The following is a 19,265-nucleotide window of genomic DNA, read 5'->3' as shown; positions in this document are numbered from 1 at the left end:
TTTTTTATTATTTAATTTTTTTTTAACCTTTTTTTTTTTTTTAACAGAAAAAAAGGTGGGGGGGAAAAAAAAGGTGGGGTTTAATATTTTTTTTGTCTTTTTTTTTGTACTAAAAACACATCCACTAAAACACGACAGTGCTGGGTACATTCAGCAGAAAAAAAGGGATGGGGGGGTCCCCTTAGGGGATTTTGGGAGGGGCGGCGATTAAAAATTGGGAAGAAAATGAAAGGAAAATCCCAAATGGATTGGGGTGAGCAGGAGGGGGAAACAGAGGGACGGACAGACGGACTCTGGGGGGGGGGGACACCATCGGGGTTCTCTTGGGGGCCCCGGTCCCGGGGGGACACCGGGGGGACACCGGGGGATTGTCCGTGGGGGAGCACCCGGGTTCACCCCCGTCCCCCCAGTTTTGGGGTCGGGTTGCCCAAAATGGGGTTTTCTCAGCCCAAACTAGGCCAGGACCAGGGGTGCTGCCCCCACCTTCCCCTCAGCACTGAGGGGGGCCCCAAGGTCTTGGGGGGGGCTGGATTTGGGGTGCTGAGAGCAGCAAACCTGGGGGGTGTTAGAGCCGGGGGGTCCCCATGAACCCCGAAATCTGCAGCACGGCCCCCCTGCCCCCCAGCCCTGCGGAGAAAGAGCCCCCCAAGCCCCCATCCCTCCTCTGGGGCCCCTCAGATCCTGTCCCCCAGCCCTGCTCCTCTCCAGGGACAGCAGGGGGGGCAGAAAGAACAAATCCTGAGCCCTCCCAATTAGAGCGGGGGTCTGGGGGGTCCCCAATGACACTGGGTGGGTTTTTGGGGGTGGCACGGGGTGGGGGGACAGAACCCTGCAGGGGGGTGCCGTGGGATTGCTGGTGCTCGTGTCTGCTTAAAAAAAGGGGGGGTCCTGAGAGGCCCCCCATGCACCCACCCCGGTCCCTGCGGCCTCGTCCCCCTCCCGGGGAGGGGGCACTGAGCCCCCGAAATAAACCCAAACCACGGCAATATTTACAGCACGGGGGGGTGAGACCCTCCGGGGGGGCATGAACTGGCAGAAACTGGGGTTAACTGGGACAAGGGGGGCTCTGGTCCCCCCTCCCCAGGATCTGGAACGAAGGGAGAGGAGCAGCTTCACCGGAGAGGAAAATGGGGAGGGTGGGGAAGGAGGGCAAGGAAAAGGGGTAGGGAGAAATGAAAAATAAAAGATGGATCTTTCTTGTTTTATAAAAAGGAAAAAAAAAAAACCGAAAACAAAAACCGCCAAAAAAAAAAAAATAAAATACAACGGCACAACAACCACCGACAACAGAGCGGGGGGGACCCCGCGCCCCCCCTTGGTCACGCTGAGCCGCCGGCCCGGGCGGGGCGGCCCCGGTGCCCCCCGCACACGCTCCCGGTGCCCCCCGCACACACTCCCGGTGCCCCCCGCTCACACTCCCGGTGCCCCCCGCTCACACTCACGCTTGCACACGCACCCCGCACACCCCTCCCGCCCCCGGGGCCGCCCCCGGGGCACCGACCCTTCCCAAGTGCCGTGGATGTGGAGTTCCCGGGCGGCTCCCGGGGCAGCTTCCAGACTGTACAAGGATTTTTGGAGGGTGGGGAGGATCCCCAGGACGCTGGGGGGGCGCAGAGGGCTGGGGGGGCGCAAGGAGGAAATGTCCCATCGGCTGAGTCCTGAGCCCCTCGGCTCGTGCTCCGCCCGCCGCCGCAGGGGCTGCGCGGGGAGGGGATTTTTCTTCCCGTTTCTGTTTCTTTTCATAAAAAAAAAAGGTGTGGGGGGTGTCGTTGGTTTTTTCTCTTTTTTTTTTTTTTTTCCTGTGTGTTTTTCTTCTCTTTCTAGAAAGTCCAGAGCTGGTAGCGAGGGGGTTATGGGGGTAGGGATGGAGAGACACCCCCCTGGAAAGAACGAAATTCCAAAAAAAAAATTGCTTCCCCTTGGGAGGAAGGCAGGGGGCAGGGGTGGGGGGCTCTCTCCTCGCCCCCCAGCCTGGGGGAAGCAGCCCCTGGTCCCCCTCCGTAGTGTGAGCTCGGCGGGGGGGTCCCCCCGGCCCCCGCTCCCCGCGCCGGGGGTCCCACGGAGGGGCAGGAGGAAGAGGAGGAAGGATTTGGAGGGGCTGCAGGGGGCATTTGGGACCGAAACCGAGAAACCAAACGACGACGTTACGAAGAGCTTGGCCGATCAGTTGGAGTCGGAGTCGGAGGAGTCCCCCGAGGAGGAGGAGGAGCTGCTGCTGCCCTCGGAGTCGTTGTCATCCTCGTCCTCATCATCCTCATCCTCGTCATCCTCGTCGTTCTGCGAGGGGGGCGGCAGAGAGGGGAGGGAGGTCAGGGCGGGGTTAGTGCACGGGCAGCCCCTGGTCCCGGCCCTCCCTCCCCGCGGGCTGTGAGCCCCTCCCTCCCTCCCTCGCTGCCCCGGGGCTGCGGGCGGAGCAGGGGCGCGGGGCAGGAGCCAGGAGTGTGCCAGGGCTCAGCTCGGGGTGCTGGGGGGACCCTGCCCTCACCTCTGCCACTGCCTCGCTACACGATCCGAGGGAGGCTGCCCGACCCGCCTCGTGCCTCAGTTTCCCCCCTCTAAAGCCAGGGGAGGAAGAGGCGTGAGCTGAGACCAGCGAGGGGGTGGAAACACCTCACCTGTCCGGTGGCGAGCACAAGGCACGGACACGGTTTCTGGCCCCAGCGCCATCCAGCATACTCAGATTTCAGTTGCACCGGTGTAAAGCTTTGACTCTGGTGACTTACTCGGCATTCACACTGGCGCAAACGGAGCCGAGACCAGACTCAGTATCTCCACCAGGAAAAAGACAGGAGATTTTCCTCTGCTCACTGGGGGCTCTGCACACCCCCCCGCACCTCCAGCTCCCGAGGCTGCTCCTGACTGCGCCCCGCGGCTGCTCCTCGTGCCCTCCCCGGGAACGGGGGGGTCCCTGCTCCCCTTCTCTCTCCTCCCCGTGTCCCCCTGCTCCCCTGCTCTGTCTGAGCCCGGCTGCGGGTGCCCCCCAGCCCGCAGGGGGTGAGGGGGGCCCCGTGCCCTCCCTGTGCCCTCCCCGTGCCACAGCCTCACCTCGTCCCCGTCCTCGCTCTCCTCCTCGCTGCTGGACTCCGAGGAGTCACCGCCTTCCTCTGACGAGTCCCCGTTGTCATCATCGTCATCCTCATCTTCATCGTCATCTTCCTCCTCCTCTTCCTCCTCGTCATCGTCCTCTGACTCCTGCAGGACGGGAGGGTCCTGGTGAGTCCCTGCACCACCACACCCATGGGTGCAGCTCCCACCCCGTCCTTGGCCATCCCCTTTGGGCTCCTGCACCCCCTGAGCAGATCAGGGCATTCCCTACCCCAGAACCTTCCTGGAGCCTTTCCCCATTTACACTGAGAACTGCACAAAAAGGGTCCCTGAGCAGTACCAGAGTCAAAATCCGACCTGGATGGGTTCTGAGCAGGGATTTGGGAAAGTTCATGGTCTCAAGGACAGGGCAGGCAGCTGGGAGCACAAGGGAAGCCTCGAACACGGGGTGTGGGTGCCCCCTGGCACTCCCCAGGGAGGGGGCCCTGGCGTGACTCACCGACTTGGACTGCATCGTCGGCTTCATCTTGGGGTTGGGGCCCCGGATCTTCCCTATGCTCTTGCGTTTCTGTGGAACAAAACAAAGCCCTTCAGGGCTCCAGTTCTGCTCCTTCCCGGTGTCCAGCCCAGAGAAAATCCCACTGCTGAGCTGCCATGGGGACAAACCCCCACGGGAGGGGCTCACTCAAGTGTGGCACATCCAAACCTCACCCAGGACTGACCCTGCCCAGTCCCAAACCTCCAGGGTCTCCAGCCCAGCCCCTGGCACCCCCAGCCCAGTCCCAGGCTCCCGGGATCCCCCCACAGAAGGATTTTCCCCCCACGGATACTCACGTTGGAAATGTGTTCCTTGTAGGCTGCCCGCTCCTGGGGCGAGAGGCTCTGTGGGGACAGGGACACAGTCAGGGACGTGGAACAGAAGGGAGGATGGAGCAGGGAAATGCTCCAGCACAGGCCACAGCCTTCTCATGTATGTAACTTTTATCCTTTTAAGTTACAAAATGTCAAAAAATGGTCTGGAGATGGTGATTTCCGGAGGGGGGTGGGAACAGAGACCGTGCCAAGCATCATCCCCAAAACCAACAGATCCCAGAGTCTCCCACTTGAGGGTGCAGCACCCACCTTGAGCCAGATGTCGAGGTGCACCTTGTACTGCTTCTGCTGCTCCTCTGCCAGTTTTTTGTAGTGGTCCTTCTGGCCCTGGGAGATGCGCTGCCAGCGGCTGCCGATCTCCACCATGCGCTCCTTCAGCGGGAGGTGGTTCAGCTCCCCGTTGGACAGGAGCTCCTGGGAGAACTTCTGGTAACCGTTCCTGCACAGGGAGAGCGCCGGGGCCGGGCTGGGACAGGGCACGGACAGCCCAGGTGCCCACAGCCCTGCCCGGCCACACCAGGGTCCAGCCCACCCTCCCTGCTCCTGCTCCAGGCTCTTCCCACCAGCACAGCCAGACCAGTTCTCCACAGCCCAGGTACTCACATGGGGGGTTTCTTCGGCTCTCCCTGGAATTTCATTTTCTTGGTGGAGTTGGTGGAGCACGGAGGGGCCCGCATCTCGCTCAGCTCCCTCTGAGCCACAGGAGAGAGAGAGGGTCAGGGAGAGGGGCAGGGCTGGCTGAGGGGCACAGAGAGGGACAGGAGGGGCAGGGACCCACCTCGTATCGCTTCTGATCCTCCGCCGCCTTCTTGATCCACATCAGCTTCTCTTTCTTCTCCATGTTGTTCCAAGTGGCCTCCATGGCCTTCAGTGCTTTGCCCCGGTCGTTCTGTGGGACAGAACCACCACGATGCACCAGATGCACCCAGAGCCCCTGGGACACCGGGGTGCTGCTGGTGGGGCACTGCTCGCCCTGTGAGCCCCCTGTGACCCCCCTGTGACCCCCATCCTCCTCACCCAACCCACGTGTGAGCCAGAGAGAAAGCACATGGGAATTCCTGCTGGTGGGAGTGATGATCCCAGCTCCAGCCCCTTTCCCAGCCCACTCCTCACCTTGAAACGGGCCAGGTAGTCCCCAATGACGCTCTGCTGCCAGATCTCCTCAGCAGTTTTGGGAGACTCGGGCAGCTTCCCACGCTCCTCTTTATCTGAGCCGTGCTTCTTCTCCGACTGCGCCTTCATCGCCGCCTCCCGCGCCTTGTACTTGGCCTGGGCAGGGGGCACGGGGTGAGGGGGGCACGGGGCACAGCCCCCCAGCACCAGGGGGACACTGCAGCTCCACCAGCGCTGTCCCTACAGTAGCACTGACAGCTCCCTCACCAACCCCAACCCCATCTCAGGACTCTCCCCATCAGGAAAGCCACCAAAGCCTTGAAATTGAGGCTCAAGGGCCCTCTGAGGTTTCTCTGTCTTGTGGGTTTTGAGCCCCCAGGTGATGAGAGGGGGAGGCACAGCCCGTGGTGCCCCTCAGCACTGACACTGGCACACGTGTGACAGGTCACCGTGATGCTCCAGGGGACGTTTGTGCCCCTTGCTGCAGGGCAAGGGCAGGAGCAGCCCCTGGACTGCCTGGGACGCCCACAGGAGCAGTGGAGAGGAGGAACACGGGCACGGTACCAACCTTCTTCTTCTCGGAGAGGTCGTTCCACATGCGGGCCAGGAGCCGGGTCAGCTCGCTCTCCGACAGCTCCGGCCGCTCCTCCTGCAGCTGCTTCCGCTTCTCCTCCGAGAAGATGAACATGGCTGAGATGGGCCTCTTGGGCTTCTCCGAGCTGGCCTGGGGGCACACGGGGCTGTCAGGGGGAGCCCACGCAGGGACCAGACCCCTCAAAGCTCCCTGAGGTGCCCCACCCCTCCCCAAGCCTCCGGCAGGTGCTGCCCCGTCCCTCCCGGGGCCGCTCCCACCTTGCCGGTCTCTGGTGAGGATTTTTTGGATGCAGGACTCGTCGCCCCTTTCCGGTTGCTGCCCAGCATCTTCTCCTCGCCCAGCACCCGCTGCTGCTCCTCCTCGGGCAGGCTCTGGGGGGAAAAGGAGGAGGGACATCGTTAGACAGCCCAGAGCTAATGAGGCTTTGAGGCAATCGGGGAACAGGGGCCCTGGGGAAGGGAATTAATGCACGTGGGTGTCCTGATCCAAACCCTGGTCAGGACCAGCATCTGGAAATGCCCATGTACAGCCTGGGGGTCCCCACGCTGTTCCCCCTGTCTGGGCAGTGTCCCTCTCCCCCAGCTCAGCTGTGTCTCAGTGCAAGCAGGCAGGCAGGTGCCTGGATCCGGGCACACCCCAGGGGTTTCCAGCCGTGGCCCTGCAGCTGCAGCCGGGGCCGTGTCACATCCGCTGGGGACAGGGACACCACGGCGGGGTGGCCTCGGTGCGGCTCCCCCGCCCACGCCCCACCAGGGAAGGAAGTGAGAGGCTGCACAGCCACAGGCACTGAACGCCCTCCCTGCAGCTCCAGCCCTGCTCAGCCCAGCTCCCTCCCAGCTGGGGCCCACCCTCACCCCCAGTGCCCAGCTGGAGGACACTGGGTCAGGCATTAGGGCAGCCAGAGGTCCAGGCCATGTGCAGCCATCTGCACCCACGGCTGGGCCCAGACCTGTTCTGGGGGAGCAGAGAGGGCAGCCCCCCGTTTGAGCCATCCCAGTCTGTGGGCAGAGTTCCCATTCCCAGATCTGGGATCTCCAGCACCTGATGGCCGAGCACCCCTCACCACTCACCTCCAGGAAGCGGAGCAGCTCGATCTCATAATCTTTCTTTTTCTGGAGGGAGATGGAGACGAGGGGTTACACAGAGATCCCTCACTCCACCCTGCCCCTGCAGCCCCGGCCCAGCCTCAACCCCGTGGCAGCAGCACCCTCCACCTGGACCCTCTGTTTGTCCCACACAGGAGACAGGACCAAGGGAGAACCTCGGGGAGAATCCGTGATGCAGACTAGCACAGCGACTGAGGAAAGGTTTATTTCTTCATTTCCAGGGATATTTGCAGCCCAGACTCTCCCATTCCACTGTTCCTTTCCCACAGCACTGGTGCCCACCTGCCTCTCCCCCTCCTGTCCATCCTCAGCCGCTCACCTGGTCACACTTTTTGTGGTAGGCGTCCTTTTCCTTCTGGGACAGCAGCTTCCACTGCTGGCTGCACAGCACCATCCGCTCCGTGCTGGGCACGTCTTTCATGTTGGCCATCAGCTCTGCACAGTACAGGGAGTAGCTGTTCCTGAAAACCCCACAGAAGGACCCAGTGTCAGGGAAAACCTGTCCCTGTGGAGCTGGCTCAGTGCTAAAGCCTTCCCCAAAGCTCCCAGCTGGGCTGTGCCAGGCAGGGAAGGGAAGTGCCTGTGTTCTGGGGCAGCTGGGTGCTGATCACCCCCTAAAAGCCAGAGTGTCACCGTAAACCTCGCTCAGATTCTGACCAAAATGTGTATTTGATGTATACACAGTATATACACCAGTACTTAAGGACCAGTTTAAAGGGACCATCACAGACTCCTGTAATCATTAAGGCTGGAAAGGCCCTCAAAGATCCAACCATTAACTAACACTGCCAAGCCCACCACTAACCATGTCCTCAAGTGCCACATCCACACCTTTTGAGCACTCCCAGGGCTGGTGACTCCCCCACTGCCCTGGGCAGCCTGTTCCCAGGCTTGACCGTGAAGAAATTTATCCTATAAACCCCATCTAACCCCTCTGTGCCTGCGACCCCAGCCCCGTTTCCTCGCTGGCCCGGGGGGACGGGACTCACGGGGGTGGCTTGGTGGGTCGTCCGTCGAACTTGTCCTTGAGCTGCCGCTCGGCCTTGGTGAGCGTGGAGCGGGTGATCCCCTCCTCGCTGATGTTCAGCTCCGGGTGCTTCTGGATGTAATCCCGCATGATCTCCTGCGGGAGGGAGGGAGAGAGGTCAGAGGCGCTGCCAGCCCCGCCTGCCGGGGCCGGAGGAGGACGAGAGAGAAGCCAACCATCGCCCTAATCCTGCGCCTGGGGATCCTGCTGCCTGCCCTGCACACGGCTGGAGAGGCAGGGCTCAGCCTCACTAGGGACCTGCCAGGACCTGCCTGAACCCCCTCGCTGGCTATCGGGAGAGGCCACGCAGGGCTGGGATGCAGAGAGGCTCGGAGTGAATGTCGGGGCCAGTGTGGAGGGGACCGGGTGAGGCTGCTCCCTACCTCGTACTCCTTCCGCTGTTCCAGGGCCTTATGAATCCATTTCAGCCTCTTTTTATCCGAGAGTTGAGACCACTGCTTGCCCAGCGACTCTTTCACCTCCTTCGTGGTGGCCTGAAAACCCAAAGCCAGAGGTGAGGGCAGAGGGGTAAAATCCAAAAAAAAAAGAGGAATGAAAAAATAGAAAAAAATGGCAAAAAAAATGGCGTGGCCTGACGGCAGCCGGCATGGGGTGTGTGGGAGTGGGGGGCATGGCCAGAGGTGGATGTCTGTGCTGGAATCCTTTCCTGCCCTGACTCAGGCTGTGGTCGTCCCTTCCTGGCAAAAAGTGGGGGCTGGATCCCTGAGCCTCGTCCAGGTGTGCAGAGCCCCTCCTTACCTGGGTCCAGGCTCCGGGAGCTCCTAGCGGTGTCCTCCATCCCCCTAAAATGCTTCTCTCCCTTCCCCTCCTGCCCCCCAGCAGCGGGGTCCAGGACCCCCAGCACTCACACTCGCACTCACTCCCACCCACCGTACTCACATCTGGACGCACTTTCAAGTAGATTTTCTTCTCGTGGTTGTACCACAGCTGCTGGGGGGTCTTGGGCTTCTCGGGGACGTCGGATTTCTTGGCGTTCTGGATGAGATCCGGGTGGTCTTCCCTTCAGCAGGCAGGGAGGTGGGAAGGGACAGCGTCAGGGGGGTGGCAGTGGCAAGGGGAGCACCCCTAAACCTGCCTGCTAAGGGGGTGACTGTCACTGCAGGGCTGAGCCTCCATGGGCTCTGGGGGTCCCCAGAAAGAGCAGGAGGGCTTTAGGAGAGGTTTAAGTTTGTCCCTCCTTGGGGACAAATTTGCTACAGGCATCCCTGGGCTCGGCTGCAACCCTGAGGCAGCAGCAGGTCATTGGGAATGCCAGGATCCACCTGGATCACAGCAATCACATCCCAGGGGAAGGTCTGGAGTGACTGGGGGGACACTTCAGCTGTTATCAGCGCTGGTGGCAGGGCCACTGTCCCCACCTCACAGACCCTGACCCCCAGAGCATGGCTGGGCCTCCTCTCCCCATCAGCCAGTCTCCCAGCCAGAGGGATGCTCTCAGACACCTTTTCCTTGCTCTCTTTTTGCTGAATTCTCTCTTCTCTTTAAGCCAAAAGCCCAGCAGGGCTTCCTCTGTGAGCTATGCACAGGAGGGGAATCTGCATCTGCCTGGAGGGCCCTGGGGAAATATGGGGGGGTGGGAGGTGCTGCCTGCTCACCTGAACCTCGCCAGGTTCCTCTCAAACTCCTGCTTCTCTCGCTGGAAGTCCTGGATGTATTTCATCTGGGGACACAAAGCCACCGCACAGGTGGAGAGGGACGTCAGCACCAGGAGAGGGCAGGAAGACACATCCCTGCTGAGCTGGCTGGGCATCCCACCACCCCAAGAGGGACTCAAGGGCCCCCCAGAGCAGGGAATGGTCCTGCAGAGGGTTTTCAGCCTGCCCAGAACTCAGCAGCTGGAAATCTCCCTTCTCTGTGTATCCTGGCAGCCCTGGAGCAGGGCACAGCAGGACTCAGTGCCCTGGACTTTTCCTGGACACCCCAGAGTGAAAGTCAGGCCCCACCAAAGCCCTGCCCAGGCTCTGGCATCTCCAGGTGGGCAGATCCCTGCTGCCAGCAGGTCCCAGAGCCTGTCCCTGTGTCCCTGTGTCCCTGGCAGGGTGGCACAGCGGGGCGTGTCCCTTAACCCCGGCACTAACACGGATCCACCCAGCGGCAGAGCCACCACCCAGGTCCGCCAGGAAGAGACGGACCAACGGACAGACCCAGCCAGCCTCGCCCCACGATCCTGGGAACCAGGACAGGAAAGGCCAAGGAAGTCCTACAGGTCTGACGGGACTGAACCAACACCTGGCTTCTCCTGCATCAAGCCCTCGCCAGGCAGAGCTGGAGCTCTGCTGGTTTTACTGGGAGAGCTGAGCAGAGCCCAGCACACAGAGGCACACGGTGGGAAGGGGCTTGCTGAACCCCCCTGTACCTTTTTCTTCTCGGGAAGCTCCTTGTATTTCTTGGACAGGATCTTGGTGAGATCCAGGTTGCTCATTTCGGGGTGCAGCTTGGCGTATTTGGCTCGCTTCTCCATGAAGAAGCGGAAATAGGGAGTCAGGGGCTTCTTGGGGAAGTCGGGGTGTTTCTGGGGAGACAGCAGAGTGCAGGACACTGAGCACGGAGCTGGCAGCACCACTGGGGCACAGCCAAACCCACAGCTCCTCACTCCCGGGGGCACCTGCCTCCACCCAGCCCTGCTGGTGATCCAGGCACAGCAGGCAAGGAGAGGAAACTGCTGGGAACCAGGGCTCCCCAAGATCTACAGCACCCCAAGGCTGGGAACCTCGGGAGCGGCCTCCAGCCATGCAGAGCTGTCAGCACAGAGCAGGAGGGGACACTGGGGCAGGAGGAGGGGATGGCACCCAGCTCCCAGGGATGGACCACCGGCCACCCCAGGGCCACCCAGCTGAAAGCAGGCCAGGAACAGGCCGGCAGCTCCGGCCCCTCCGGAGCTAAACTTGGATGCAGGCTGCCAGCAGCACAGCCAGCCATATTAAATGTACCCAGGAGTTGGCCTGGGCCCAGCACCGCGGCCTCCGGAGCCTTGGGCAGCTGGACCAGGATCATGGGCAGGGAGGTGCCTGCAGGGCAGAGCCAGGGCAGGGAGGTGCCTGCAGGGCAGAGCCACGCGGGTCTGGGGTGCCCCAGGGGCCACAGGCCCCCATCCTGGGGCAGTGTAAGGTCACCCTTCAGGGACTGAGCCTAATTCCTGCCCAATACCTTGAGCTTTTTGCCTTTGTAAGGGTTCTTCACGTGCTCCTCAGCGTCCATAATGAGCTCTGTGAGGGTCCGGAATTTCCTCACCTGTGCAGGAAATGAAGAGACAAAGACTTGAACAGGGGACGGGGCAGATCCCTGGCAAAGCAGAAACCCACTGGGTTTTGTAATGCACCCCAAGAATGACCAATGCCAGCCCCTCTGAGGGGTCACCATGCTGACAGCAGCGGGATGGTGCCGGGACCAGTGGCCCAGGGCTCTGGGCACTCAACTCAGACAATTCCAACAGCCCCGGGAATGTCAGCAGGACACTCAGACCCTGCCACAAAGCCCCCAGGAAGCCCCATGTGGGGGCTCTAATTACCTCATTAGAGATCTCCATCCACTTCATCTTGCACATCTCCCCTGAGAAGTCCTTGAAAGCCACTTTTTCCCAGTCCAGGTGGGACTCGGTGGTTTTGAACTTGCTCCCGTCGTTGGAGGGCAGGTTATTCTTCATGCACTCCAGGAGGGTCAGCATGTCCTCCTGTGACCAGCGGTCTGAGCAGCGAGAAACGGGATCAGCCAGGGGCAGGGAGGCTTTTCCCTTCCCTCCCCTTCCCTTCCCTTCCCTTCCCTTCCCGGGGCTGCAGCTCCCGCCGTGCCGCTCCGGACCGCGCGCCAGGACACGTAATCTCCACATGCTGCCTCTCGAGATTAAAGATCAAAGGGACGTGGCTGTTTCCATCACCCTCGAGCAACTTTCTACGGGCCAAAACAATCTGGGCAAAGCTAGAAATTCCACTCGGTGCAAACCAGAGAGACTCGCTCATCCCGGAAAACCATCAGATAAGGGATGGCTCTGCTGCACGGGGGCAGGGGGCTATTTCCTACCCCTGCGGAGGGACGAGCTCTCCAGACAAGCAGGAAGCAGGGAAATGCACTTTCTAAGTGGAAAAGATGTGTCCAGAGCAACTGGAAAACCTCAGCGTTGCTTTTCCTGCACCTCAGAGAGCTTTGTGATCACCTGGGCCCAGCTCCACGGTGACCTCTGCCAAGGTCAAAGCTCCCAGACCACAAAGTGAGGGGGGGCAGAGCCCAGCACAGCCCTCCCTGTCTCAGAGGGTCCCTGACAGTGCAGGGATGACGTTCATGTCACCCCAACATCCCCCAAGCAGCTGGGAGGAGCATCCCCTCTCCCAGAGGAACAGGCTGCTGGAATGGTGGGATGGGCACGTGGCAAAGCCGGAGAGCCTGGAGCAGCCGTGAGGCCAGGACAGGCAGCAGCACCGTGCTGGGACAGGCAGCAGGCAGGAAATCCCAGCCCTGAACGCCTCCTCCAGCCCCAACCTTGGGGCTGCCTCCTTGCCAGGGGAATTCCTCCCTGCTCCCGGCTTCCACGCCAGCTGGGGAGCGCAGCCCGGGGTGCTCTGCAAACATGGGTGGCCCTGGGGAATGCAGCGGGGCCTGGGAGCGGAAGGAAAATTCCCTGGGGATGGGCTGGAGGAGGAGCAGAGCCCGGAGCCACCCGCCCACACAGCCCTGGCTGCCTCATCTCGGCATGGGCACCTGCACACCACGGCATTCCCTGCCCCACATCCCTGCCAGGTGAAGGCTGGGGCGCCTGGAGCTGCCCACGGGACATGGAGCACCCCAGAGATGGGGACAGTGGGACACAGATCCTGAGGAGATGGGGACAGCAGGACACAGATCCTATGGGACACAGATCCTGAGGAGATGGGGACAGTGGGACACAGATCCTGAGGAGATGGGGACAGTGGGACACAGACCCTGAGGAGATGGGGACAGTGGAGCTGGTCATAGATTTGAGTGGAGCATCTCTCCCTCCATCTCCAGGAATGAAACCAAACTCCCAGAAATATCCAGCTGCACAGATTGCTCCAGCTGCAGCTCTCCCTCCACTCAAGACTCAACATGTGGAAAACCACCTGCACCTCCTGCCCTTGCAGGGGTCTGGGGAAGGACAATTTGCCCGGAATCCCAAATCCAAGCCAGGGATGTTAAAGGACATATGGGAGCCCTGGTAAAGGGAGCACAGCCAGGATGTGACACCCCCAGTCCCATTTCCCCTCCTGGAGCTGCCTGGCTGGGGGTCAAGGCAGGAACAGTTTAGGATCCAGCTGGTCCCTGCAGTGACCTCATTAAGGATTAATATGGAGGGAGAAGACAGAGCCCCCCTGGAGAGCAAGGGCCCGGTGGCTTGGGGTGTGTCTGATCCTGGCTTCATCCCAAAACATCGTGAAGAGGCAAAAGAGATGGGAAACCCCATTCCCCACAGAGCTGGGGGAGATCAGAGCTGAGGGAGGGAGAACACAGCCCCCACAGACAGATTCTGCCTTCCTGATTTTCCCATTCACTTTCCAGGCCTCCCAGGCAAGGACCAATGAGGCAGAACTGAGCCAGGACGCTGGTGCCAACCTCGCAGAAATCAGGAGGAATTACCAAAAGCAGCACAGCCACAAAAATGCAGAGGGGACGGAGAAGAGGACGAGACACCCCCCCAAACCTGCCCCCATCAGCCCAGTGCCTCGGTTTCCCCCCTGGAATGCAGAAACACCCGGAGACCTCTGGCCCTGCATGAACCTCCCCGGCAGTAACCACATCCCAAAGGAACACATCAAAAAACAGTGGAAACATCCCCAGATCCCTGCTGGCACAGGCTGGGGACAAACAGGGACCCCCACGCTCAGCCCTCCACCCCTCTGCTCCCCCTGCCTCAACGTGGGGCGCGCCGGAACTGCGGCGCTGGCCCGGCAGGATGAATGGGGCTGTCTGTGCCCTGGGACCGATTTATCCCGGCTCTCCTGGCACCGGCCCGGCCCGGGCTATATTAGGAAAGCTGCCCCGGTGTAATTAAATCCATCTAAAGTCCCGGAGAAGGACACGTGCTCCGGCCGGGTTCGCTCGAGGCAACAACCCCGACTGCAGCAGTGCAGGGGGGAAAGCGGGGGGACCTGGCAGGTGTGGGGGGCTGGACAGCGCTCCAGAGGCTTGGGGGACCCGGGGGGTTTTGAGGGTGGAGCGGCAGAGCCCTGCGAGCTGCCCCAAATAAACATCTTTCTCTTTTCCCTTGTTTTCCTGCCCCTTTTTTCCAATAAAAGTTGAAGCTCTGATGTCACGCCAGGGTCTGGAAGCTGGAGGCCCAAGGTAACGGCTCAGCCTTTAATGCAGCCCAGATGTGAGCAGGGAGGGCAGCACCTCTGTGCCAGCCCCCCCTTCCCAATCCCCCCGAAACTCCGGTCCCCAAAGGGGCATCCCAGTGCCAAGGGGCTGCTGGTGCCCCGGAGCAGGAATCCGTGTGCCCGTACACGTGTGTGCGTGTTCCTGCAGAACTCGGAGAGGCAGATTCCCCCGGATCCCCCGCTGGGATCACGGATCCTCCATCCCTCCTCCTTCTCCATCCCTCTGAGCCAAGGGTTTATTTATTATCATTTTGAAGCGTGGCAGCAGAATTCCCCTGGGAGCACTGCCCGTTGTGGGGCTGCCTGGGCTCACCTTGGTTTTTGGGAGCTGTCATTTCCAGGTCTGCAGGGCACTCAGCTTCGCCGTTCATCCTCCACCTGCCTGTGCCCAGGACGGTCCCGCCGCTCCCTCCTCACCCTCTGCCCGAAATCACTCCCGCACGCTCTGCAAGGAAAGGGAGAGCCCTGCTAGGATCCCACCGTGATGGGGACTCCGAACGGGGAGCGGGGGGAAGCTGGTCCAGGCATCCTCTGCTCTGCCCGGGCTGGAACACCCCAACCCACCCATCCCCAAGAGGTCTGGGCAGCTCCAGGAGGGGGTCCTGAACAGCAACGTGACCCCCACACTGCTCAGGGCAGGAGAAAAGGGGGTGTGGGCAGGGGAGAAGGGTCCAGGGGCTTGTTCCCAAGGCGGGGATAGGATCTGAGAGGGATTCCAATAAATCCCAGAGGAGACAAGTTCAAGGCGGCTCCCTGGGGTGGGTGGGATCCAAAAACCCAGGATGAAGAGAATCTGAGTCAAGAGTGCTCCAAGGGATCTCCTCTAGGAGGGTTCACTGCACCCACTGCAAAATGGGGGCTTCAAAAAAAGGCCCAGCACAGATCCAGCACAGAGCAGGGGACACGCTGGGAGAAGAGAGGGGTCCCCCAGGTCCCAGGGAGCTGGGGGGCATTTGAGGACCTCAGGAGATTCAGGGGTCTCCCAAGGGAGGAGAACAAGCTGGAGGAACTATTTCAACATGAGAGGCTCCAGAAGAAGGATCCCCTCACCCCATTAGGAAGGATCTTACGCTTCCATAAGGAAGGATAACCTCGGGAGGGAGAGGTTATCCTTGATCTGGAGGGATCCCCACGGGGGATTCCACCGGGGGAGTCCCTGGAGGGCGGATGGGGCGGAGGCCTGAGGGGGCTCCTGGAGGGACAGGCCCAGGCCGGGGGGAGCAGGGCCCAGGCCCGGGGAAATCCGGGCTGGGGGCTCCAGCGGCTGCGGGGAGAACCAGGCCCGGGGCCTGGGGGAGGATCCGGGAGGGCAGGGCTCGGCCCGGGGCGCAGAACGCCCAGGCGGAGCCGGGGTGGCCCCGGGGGAGATCGGGGAAATGGGAGCCCCGGGGCTGCAGGCCCCGCCGGGCCTGGGGCCGGGTCAGCCCCGGGGGCACCGACCTGGGGCCGCCTGAGGGGGCTCAGAGCCGGGGGATCAGAGCCGGGGGATCAGGGCCGGGGGCTCAGAGCCGGGGGCTCAGGGCCGGGGGCTCAGAGCAGGGGGTCAGAGCCGCCTGAGGGGGCTCAGGGCCGGGGGATCAGGGCCGGGGGCTCAGGGCCGGGGGCTCAGAGCAGGGGGTCAGAGCCGCCTGAGGGGGCTCAGGGCCGGGGGCTCAGGACCGGGGGATCAGGGCCGGGGGCTCAGAGCAGGGGGTCAGAGCAGGGGCTCAGAGCAGGGGGTCAGAGCCGCCTGAGGGGGCTCAGGGCCGGGGGATCAGGGCCGGGGGATCAGAGCCGGGGGCTCAGGGCCGGGGGCTCAGGGCCGGGGATCACCTGCGGGCGGGCGAGGGGCGTGCAGACCCCGCCACGCCGGGAGCGGGCCGGGATGAGCCCTGAAGGGATGCGGGGAACCGCTCCAGGCTCGGATCAACCCCCAAGGGGCGGACCCGGGCCCACCCCCGGGGCCGGCGGAGGGCTCGCCGCGGGTGGGAGCGGGCCCGGCCCCCGGGCAGCGAGCGGGGCCGGGGTGGGCGCGGGGCCGGGCCGGGCGCGGGGCCGGGGTGGGCGCGGGGGCGCGGGAAGGGCGGGGACGCGCAGGGGGCGGGTCCCGGCCATGGCGGGGCGGGGCCGTGCGCGCGCACCGGGACCCCGGGGGCGCGGGAGGGGGCGCGGGATCCCCGCGGGGAGCGGGGGGGGACCGGATCCGCGCCCGGAGCGGGGAGGAGGAGGAGGAGGAGGAGGCGGGGGAGGAAGGGGCCGGGCCGGCGGGCGGAGGCGGGGAGCCCGCACATGCCCTGCGCCGCCGGCCAGCTCCAGTCTCCTCCTCCAGCAGGCAGCAGGAACCGGGTGGGACCGAGCGCGGGCGGCCCCGGCGGCGCCTCCCCCGCCCCCGGTTCCCACCCGGGCGCCAGCGAGCTGAGCCCCCCCCCCCTTTTTTTTTTTTCTTTCCCTCCAACAACACCCGGGCAGACAATGGAAGGCGAGTTCGGGGGGCCGGGGGTGCGGAGAGGGGCCGGCAGAACGCGGAGCGCTCCCCCGGCCCCTCTCCGCACCCCCGGGCCCCCGGAGCGATGCGATGCGCTGCTTCATCCCCCCCCTCACCGCATCCCCCCCGCATCCCCCCGTCGTTACCGGCCGCTCTCCGCCGCGGCACACAATGGCCGGGCTGCGCCCGCCTCCGCCCGCCGCTCCTTCCCCTCCACCCGCGGTTATAAAGCCGAGACAAACCCACCTCTCCGGGCTGCTGAGGGGGAGGAGGAGGAGGAGGAGGTGGTGGTGGTGGTGGTGGTGGTGGTGGAGGAAGGAGGGAGGAGGTTGGAGGGGGGGGGGCGTGGGGGGGAGCTCTAACCGAGCCGCCGCAGCCCCAACCCCGCCGCCGGAGCCGCTGGGGGAAGAAGAAGAAGGAGAAGGAGAAGAAGGAGGAGGAGGAGGAGGAGGGGGAAGGGGGGGCGGGGATGCCCGGCTGGGGGCGGCCGGGCAGCTGCAGCGAGCCGGGCGAGGGCAGCGCGACCTCCCCGCACCGACCCCCGGGGAGCGGCTCCTACCCGATCCTCCCCCCCTCTCTTTTCCCCACCGCCGCCCCCTCCTCGCTTTTCCTTTCCTCGTTTTTCCTTTCCTTTCCTCCCTTTCTTACCCCCCTCTTTTCTCTCCGCGACCCCTCCTCGAGCCCGCAAACACCCACCCACCCAGCGGGGGGCTGGAGCCCCGATCCCGGTCCGGAGGGAAGAAAGGAAGGGAAGGGGAGAAAGGCGGAAGAAAAAAAAAAAAAAGGGGGGGCGAGAAAAAAATACAGATAAAAAGAAAATAAGGAGAAAAAAGGGATAAAGAGAGGATAAAGCGAGGGTAAGGGGAGATGAAGCGCGGGGGGGCTCGGCCGAGCCCCGGCACGCACCGGCGGAGCGCGGCGCCCAGCTCCCGCCGCGGCGCGGGACTCACCCGGGCTCGGGAAAAACAAGCGGGCAGCGCTGGAAGCCTGCCCCCGAAATCCAGCTGCGGCACCGGGGAGGAGGGAGGGAAGGCGAGCGGGAAGGAGGGAGGGAGCGAGGAGGAGGAGAGGGAAGGGAAGGGAAAAAGGAGGGAGAGAAGGGGGGGGCACACCGGGGCCGCCGAGCCGGGCGCTGCCCCCCGCCCCGAGCCCCAGCGCGGTGCCCCCCGCGGGCGGGCGAGCCCCGGCGGTGGCGGTGGCGGCTTCCTGCCCGCGGGGCCTGCGTGAAACCAGCCTTTCTAAAAAAATATATATATATAATCTCTCTTTTATATTTATCTATCTACCTATCCATCTATCTAAAAAAGAAAAAAAATCGCTCCGGTGGGCGCGACCCCCTCCCCGTTCCCGTCGGAGCGGCGGCGGAGCGCCTTACCGAGCCCGGAGCGCGGCGGTGGCGGCGGCGGCAGCGGGAGCCCGGGGAGGAACAAAGCGCCTCCTCCAGCCCCGCCGGCGGAGCGGCGCGGCGGCGAATGGCGAGCCCGGGCGGCGGGCACGGCGCGGCGCGGCGGGGCACGGCGGCGGCGGCTCCCCCGGCGCGGGCACGTACCGGCGGGGCCGCCGCTTTGGGGGGCGGCGGGGGCTCGGGGCTCGCTCGGCGGGGCCGGGGCGGGGGAGCGGCGGTTGAACGGCGGCCAGCTCTGCAGCGCTGGCCCCGGGCGTGGACGCGCTCCAGTCCCCGCAGAGACGATCGCGCTTTCCCCCGCCTCCATGGCGCTGCGTTCGCTCTTCCAATCAGCCGGGCTGAGCGCGCCGGGATCCGCCGGGATCTCCCCGCCAGCCCCGCCGCCCCGCCGCCGCTTTCCGCCGGGTTTTTTATTGCTCTTTGCTTTTGCAACACTGTGGTGAGAAGAAAAAGAGGAGGAGGAGGAGGAGGAAGGAGAAGAGGAGGGAAAGGAGGGGGGGTGGGGTGGGGGGGGAAGGGAGGAAGAAAAAAAAAATCTCCTTACATGTGCAACAATCCTCGGCCGGCGTTTGCATAAAGAAAAAAAAATAAAAAATAGGGGAAAAAGACAGAAATGAGGGGGGAAAAAAATAAAGGGAGGGAAGCGGGGGGGGGGTGGGGGGGAGCCGAGCCGGGCCCCCACGGCACGGCGGGGCCGCGCTCCTGCCCGCCCCGCGGCCCCGGGACACGGCGGCGGGGGGGGCTCTGCCCGGCGGGGCGGGCGAGGGGCAGCTTCCTCCCCTCCTCCCTCCCTCCGCTCCCTTTTCTCTCCTCTCCCTCTCTCTCTCTCTTAATTTTTTTTAATGGAATTTCTCCAACTCCACCTTTGTTGTGCTGGGCGTCATTCCCCGCAGCCAATCCCGGCCGGGCAGCGCCTGCACATTCCCGGCCGGCCCGGCAGCCGGCACGGCACGGGCCATCCCGGGCTGCTTCCGTGCCACCGGCCGGCCCGGCTGCCGGCACGGCACGGGCCATCCCGGGCTGCTTCCGTGCCACCGGCCGGCCCGGCTGCCGGCGCCGCACCGAGCAGCCCGGCGGGACCGGCTGCTTCCGCAGCACCGAGCCGCGGCAGCGGCTGCCTGCACGGTGCCGGCGCCCCCTCCGGTACCGGCAGCTCCCGCGGCCCCGGCTGCCTGTGCTGCGGCCCCGGCCAGCCCCGGCCAGCCCCGGTCAGCCCCGGCCCGCTCCGGCCATGCGGCCGCGGCCGCCCGCGTGCCCCGCGCGGCTCCGGCCATGGCGCCGCTCCCGGCC

The 19,265-nt window shown here is 63.8% G+C and overlaps 1 protein-coding gene across 12 annotated transcripts; it reads right to left on the bottom strand.

The window, feature by feature from the left end:
* Nucleotides 1-1,479: 1,479 nt before the first annotated feature.
* Nucleotides 1,480-18,643, bottom strand: UBTF (upstream binding transcription factor). Of its 12 annotated transcripts, none has more exons than XM_063403674.1 (22): nt 18,520-18,643; nt 14,420-14,551; nt 11,289-11,464; nt 10,928-11,011; nt 10,137-10,292; nt 9,376-9,440; nt 8,651-8,780; nt 8,143-8,253; nt 7,722-7,855; nt 7,052-7,193; nt 6,697-6,738; nt 5,884-5,997; nt 5,600-5,755; nt 5,032-5,187; nt 4,697-4,807; nt 4,522-4,610; nt 4,168-4,357; nt 3,880-3,927; nt 3,545-3,613; nt 3,046-3,192; nt 2,616-2,735; nt 1,480-2,277 (listed from the first exon to the last, which is right to left on the bottom strand). In XM_063403674.1, the coding sequence occupies exons 2-22, from the start codon at nt 14,475-14,477 to the stop codon at nt 2,164-2,166; spliced, it is 2,412 nt and encodes an 803-aa protein (XP_063259744.1). In that variant the 5' UTR covers nt 14,478-14,551; nt 18,520-18,643; the 3' UTR covers nt 1,480-2,163. The 12 variants fall into 12 exon arrangements, with proteins under 12 accessions (XP_063259744.1, XP_063259741.1, XP_063259746.1 ...); XM_063403671.1 differs by lacking the exon at nt 18,520-18,643 and adding an exon at nt 17,946-18,415; XM_063403676.1 differs by lacking the exon at nt 18,520-18,643 and adding an exon at nt 17,946-18,397 and having other exon boundaries at nt 8,660-8,780.
* Nucleotides 18,644-19,265: the final 622 nt, after the last annotated feature.

The sequence above is a fragment of the Prinia subflava genome, chromosome 8, assembly GCF_021018805.1.
Source record: "Prinia subflava isolate CZ2003 ecotype Zambia chromosome 8, Cam_Psub_1.2, whole genome shotgun sequence".
Taxonomy (NCBI): Eukaryota; Metazoa; Chordata; class Aves; order Passeriformes; family Cisticolidae; genus Prinia; species Prinia subflava.
The sequence above is the reverse complement of the archived record's forward strand: the minus strand, read 5'-3'. Positions and strand labels throughout refer to the sequence as shown.

Excerpts from the sequence above, each read along its gene's own strand:
- UBTF (XM_063403674.1), bottom strand. The coding sequence starts at position 14,477 with ATGAACGGCGAAGCTGAGTGCCCTGCAGACCTGGAAATGACAGCTCCC. Across the intron at positions 11,465-14,419 it reads GACAGCTCCCAAAAACCAAG|ACCGCTGGTCACAGGAGGAC; the intron begins GTGAGCCCAGGC and ends CTCGCTGCTCAG. Across the intron at positions 3,614-3,879 it reads ACAAGGAACACATTTCCAAC|AAACGCAAGAGCATAGGGAA; the intron begins GTGAGTATCCGT and ends TTTGTTCCACAG.